Raw genomic sequence first — 5562 nt, 5'->3', positions numbered from 1 at the left:
ATATGGATAGAAATAGCCTTTTTTGAAGGCAAGTTTCAGGCAGAAAATGTTTTTTTTTTCCAGTTGTTTCAAGAGTTTCTGCTAGATGCCAGTGCAGTCCCATTTGGCATCCATACTTACAAAATGTGAACAGGGGCATCATCCTCTCCATGCTAGAAGACAAAATGTAACATCACCAACATTTACAACCACAGTAAACAAGACCACCAAAACCTCGCCAAAAAAGATCAAAATGCCACCAACTACTGCTGCAGCTTTCAATCACGACTTGAAGCTATGCATTCTCAGTCACTGCCTTGTTGATCTCTTCAATATGGTCATGAAGTATTTTCCACTTCATTAGGAAAAAGAGTTAAATTAAAGCAGAGAGAATCACATGATAGGAGGCACAAGAAAACTGTCCTTTGAAGCATACAACCAACTGTAATTTGGCCATTTGATTTTGTTGAAAAGAAGGGGGGAGGGGGGGATCTAACCTGGCATCAAACACATGGCTGATGTTTTAATGATTATACGAAAGTGCCTTCTTTCTTTTTCCAAGACGATTTAGGGGTTTTTAGTAGAAAGACAAAAAAGAATGTTGTGATTGGAAGGATGCTCAGTGCATACCTGATCAATGGAGAGTGTGATACCTAATAGAACAAAGAAAAAGAAAAGGGACTATCAGCAATTTGTGTGAAAATTTCATATTATAAGGTAAAAATGTAGAAGACTAAAAGCAAGCATTCAAAATCACACTTGAGACTCCAAGCTGAAACAACTTGATCATACAAACAATTAAAGTTTTGCAAGGCAAAAATTTAAGCTTGGTATGTTTCAAGACTAATGTCGAAGACTAGTCAAACAGAAAGATTAACAGATTACTCAAAAGTAGGAATCATATTGTCAGATGTGGGACATCTATCCATACATGTTGACCTTACCAATGTGGACTTATATGAAGGGACAATATGAAGACGTTACATTTGGGGGGGCATTTAACTTTATCAATACCAGTCTAAGCAGTCTTGGTGTCTACAACTTGGCCATCATTCAGCACCAAGCTAAACTGTTTGTTTTGCATCAAAATAAATCCTGGTGCTGTAATCAAGGATCATAGAGTGGAAGGAGAGAATTGGTGGATTTAGGAGGCCTTTGTAAGGAGAAATGATAGGAATGTATACATGAGATCACCACTCACCTATCCTTCTTGCATAGGTCCATTATCTTCATTGGAGAAAAAAATGTGGCCCTTGGGTCAAAAAAAGTCATCTCTAACTTTATTTGCGTGATGGTAGCAAAAGGTATTCTGTAAAGTGCTCCTTTTCTAGAAGGTTTATCTTTGACAGGCTGTATAATAGAGAAAAGGTTCAATTATAAGTGCTCAAGTTGTAATGACAATACTAGTTAAGCAACATTTATTCCATCGTGACTAGGAGCTATAAGCCATTTGCTTAATATAACTAATTTGCATCTAGCCAAACTACTACACAGAACCAACTAGATTCACAAATCAATCTAAATACCACCATATATATGCATAATCAATCCTTAAAACTTCTCTGATCCAAATCCTGGCCATTGAACAGAAATAGCCAATTGTGACTTGAACTCCTAGTCTAATAACAAGCTTAGACTCTAAGTTTTTGACACATAATTCAACTGAAAATTCATTTCATTTAGTTAATCCATAACTAAATATTTAAGCATTAATAAAGCCTTAAAGAGGATAGCGCACTTACAAAATCTGAATTTCCAGGTCATTTTGCATTGGCCATTTTTATTTCGTTTTCATGCAGCCCATCTCAAGGCCAAGAGACCACCTAGAAAAATTTGAATAGAACTAAAACACTAGTTTGTGCAATACTGAAAGTATTGCAAAACTGAAATTATCTCTCTTTCTTGTTACTCATGATCCAAAAACATGTCAGTAACATATACTAGGTTATGATCTATTAACATTCTCCTCAATCATGAGTCACAAATCATCAAAATTCAAAAAATATGTTTTAGATCATACCAACTAAACAAAGTGCTTGCATGATTGAATGCTTGTCCACAGGTATATCACGACCAGAATCTACTTAATAAATGCTACTATTACTATTACAGAATTCAATCATATTACAGAATGTCCCCAGGTATATCATGCTCTCTCTACATGATCAGCTGCAAGCAAGTGCTTTACCATAAAGATCTTCTGATAATCAACTAGTTTTTCAGCAGCAGCACCTTCAAACTCACGAGACTCTTCATAATACAAATGATCAATGAACACCATACCATCCATAAGATGCACTTATTTTCCTGTATTAGTTTCTTCAAAAAAGACAATCCTGAAAATTTTCAATCTCAGTCAGCAATGCTTTCGATCATATAATTGAGAAAATGGACAAAAGTAGATTTACTATGCCTCATGGGTTTCTTTGGTTTCTGAATCATGGGAGAACATTAGACAAGGCGCAAGATCTTTTCACCATCATCATGATCACCTATTGAGTTAGCATGAAATTCGTAGAACCATATTCATTCCTTGATTGTTCCCAGACTTTCCCCAATTAATATGGGGTCAAATTTAAAAAACAACTCTAAGTAGAGAAGAAGTCATGGAAGGATTGAGCAAATTCTACATCCAACAGTCAGTCTGACATCAACCTTCTAGAAATTGATGCTAAGTTACTAGACAAGGCAAATTTAGACAAGAGAGAGGCCCTTTATAAAACCTATATGGTCATTTGACATGAAGGCAAATTTATGTTATAGGTGATAATATGCCCCTAGGCTTGCAGAGTCTAGAAAGAAAGGTTTATGATAACTTTCCATATAACTATGACGAGATGTGTTCATCTCAAAGACATGAACAAGATAGAGATGAATAAAAGCCAATCTCATAAATATTGGCAAATGGCTGGACGTTAAAATTTCACCTTTCACTCATAATTATTGTATATAGTCTCTTTAACTGCTTGTAGATGTCAGCTAGAACTTTTCTTTTCTTGGATATGAAGTCACATTCAACAGTAAAGACTATCAGTCATATCCTTTGCTGTTGTGGTGACATTCATCTTTGGAGGGATCTTCTTCTAGATAATAATCACTCCCCCTTCCAACTACCAACTCATGGTTCTCTCTTCGACTAGTTACAAGGAAGAATCTATTTAAGGATCTCATCCTTAAATTTAACATTTCCATTATCACCCACATTTGTTGGCTTATCTGGAAGAGGAGATGCTCGCTAATATGCTCGGATACATGCCTAAATTCTCCAATCCTCACCAATCAAACAAAATCTTTTTTAGGAAGTGGTTTAATGGAATGGCTCTGTGCATGGTGGTGAACGAGAAGCTATGCTTGGTGCAGTGGGGACTCCACTCCACAATTTTAGGCTTCAATTGCAACAAGGTCCAAAACAGTTTTGTTTTCAAATATCACATAGCGATCACCAGCCCTAAACTTATGGAGTTTGGAAGCCCCGTAAACCTATCAGCAGGACTTGGTGCAATTTTGCTGAGTGCACCAAATATTCCGCAGCTCTTGGGATGATGATGACGGTTTGCTCATGGTGACAGTTCCCTACAGTATCCCTAGCAGGAAATCAGCAAAGAACCCAAAACCAACAAGACATCAACCAATCCCATATTTAACTTTTCGCCCCAAAAGTTACATACCAACATGAGCCTAACAATAAACCATTGTAACGAATGAATCCATCTAAGGGCGCAGATATTTTATTTAAAAAAAATAAAAGGAAAAAATCTATGAAACGTGAAGCAACAAATATAATCACAAAAGAGAAAACAGAAAAAATGGGAAAAATTGAAAAGAAAAAAAGGCCCAGAAAAAGCAATGAGGAGAACGAAGAGACCTTTCCTTCCAGGGAGCTGATTCCCATCCTTGGCGTAGAACTCTCTGATGTCCACTACGACCATCCCCTGCCACCTCCGCACGGCGACCCTCCGATTTTTCGACAACTGCATTCCCCCATCCTCAGAGATGAAACCCTAAGCGGATCCAAAACGTTGCGCTTGCGAAATTGGGATGGAGGGGGGGGTGGCGGGCGAGAGAGAGAGAGAGGGAAGCGTTTGGTGATTGTGGGTTCGAGAGGGCTACCTCGCAGACGAGGATGTCGCCGGTAGCGTCCCCGGTTTCTCGCTTAGCCTCCCTCTTCGGCGGCGGCGCCCCGTCGGAGTCGCCGGCGGCGGCCTCCTCGTTGCGTCGCTTCTTGTTCTCCCTGTTCGACATGTCTTCTTCTTCACCTTCTCCGGAACTCAGATGACGTCCGAAGTGAAGAAGGAGAGACAAAGAGGGAAGTCCTTCTAAGCAGCACTGTAGCAACTAGCAAGTCTCGGAATTGCTTCTAGACTCGTCCTGGACAGGAGAGCGGTTTTAAAGCCTCTCCGGCCGTCTGATCTTTTGCATCAGTGGTGGGTCGGTGGGTGGCTGGTTCATATCGCGCACTTCAGTTCCCGCCGGTTTTGAAGCTTGCATCTGAAGCCGCCTTTGTATTGGGTGCTTCGGTGACGGGACACAAAACACTGACGAATGAAAATTTCGTGGGGTCCCCAGCCGGTGGCAGCGCTTAACTAACCCATTTAATTTATTTTAAATCAAGTTAGATTAGCTATTTGATAGAACAGTCAAATTTAAGTCTAAATTTTTAACCTTACTTAGTAAATAGATAGAACAGTCAAATTTAAGTCTGAATTTAGTAAAAAAAAAATTTTTTTATGGACTTCAGGATTAAAATTTTGTGAGGCTCTAGAGTTAGAATTTTATGCAGACTTTTATCAAAATTTTGGATTATTTATATAAATTCATTACTATGTTAGTTTAGATATAATTTGTACTATTGAGATTTCAAAATACAAAATATTAAGTTGCTTTCTCATGATATCTTCCCATCCTCCTTTTTTATTTCTCTTTCTTTCTTTCTTTTTTTCTCTCTATCTCTCTCCTTCTTCCTTCCATGATATTAGAGCTTATTTTGTCTTGCCAAAGCTTGTTTTGTCATCATGAGCTCTCTATTAGACCATGTAGGCTTATTTTAGAATCTCAAAGACCAACCTAAATCAAGTAAAATGAAGGATAGCATAAAAACTTTTGGTTACTTTAAATTTAGTAATTTCTCCTTCTTTCTCTTTTCTTCTCTCCATTGCTGGATCAGCAATGGCCACCCCCCTGCCACATCTACCCTATTCCAACTGAGTACCTCCGGTCGTCCACCGACATCACTACCATTGAGCCAACATCTCCTTCCTCGCCGCCAATGTTGCCACCAATCGCCTTGCTGATTGTTGGCGCCGCCATCCTATTGAGCGACCCAACTGCCCACTTCGAGCAACCCCTCCTTTCTCTTCTTTCGTCCAACTCCTAGATGACTCAAAGTCACCATAGCACATGGTGTGCAGGGGGTCAATGATGACACCATTATAACCAACAATCCTCATTTAAGAATCAATAATTTTTGTGTTCGCCTGACCTGTTTCAGAAGGGCACAAGAAACTGGCCTCATAACACTACTACAAAAACACATCTTGCAATCAGATGTAGCTGCTCAGCATCTTTATCTTCTTACTTAACACT

At 38.9% G+C, this 5562-nt stretch overlaps 1 protein-coding gene across 5 annotated transcripts; it reads right to left on the bottom strand.

Moving 5' to 3' along the window:
• On the bottom strand, positions 1 to 4293 carry LOC103718712 (RNA polymerase II transcriptional coactivator KIWI-like). Of its 5 annotated transcripts, XM_039128306.1 has the most exons (5): positions 4090 to 4293; positions 3845 to 3950; positions 610 to 632; positions 477 to 530; positions 254 to 334 (listed from the first exon to the last, which is right to left on the bottom strand). In XM_039128306.1, the coding sequence occupies exons 1-4, from the start codon at positions 4219 to 4221 to the stop codon at positions 510 to 512; spliced, it is 282 nt and encodes a 93-aa protein (XP_038984234.1). In that variant the 5' UTR covers positions 4222 to 4293; the 3' UTR covers positions 254 to 334; positions 477 to 509. The 5 variants fall into 5 exon arrangements, 4 of the variants coding, with proteins under 4 accessions (XP_038984233.1, XP_008805863.2, XP_008805864.2 ...); XM_039128305.1 differs by having other exon boundaries at positions 1 to 530; XM_008807642.2 differs by lacking the exon at positions 477 to 530 and having other exon boundaries at positions 38 to 334.
• Between the last annotated feature and the right edge of the window lie 1269 nt (positions 4294 to 5562).

This window comes from Phoenix dactylifera, chromosome 7, assembly GCF_009389715.1.
Source record: "Phoenix dactylifera cultivar Barhee BC4 chromosome 7, palm_55x_up_171113_PBpolish2nd_filt_p, whole genome shotgun sequence".
Taxonomy (NCBI): domain Eukaryota; kingdom Viridiplantae; phylum Streptophyta; class Magnoliopsida; order Arecales; family Arecaceae; genus Phoenix; species Phoenix dactylifera.
Note: the sequence above shows the minus strand (reverse complement) of the source record. Positions and strands in the feature narration are given on the sequence as shown.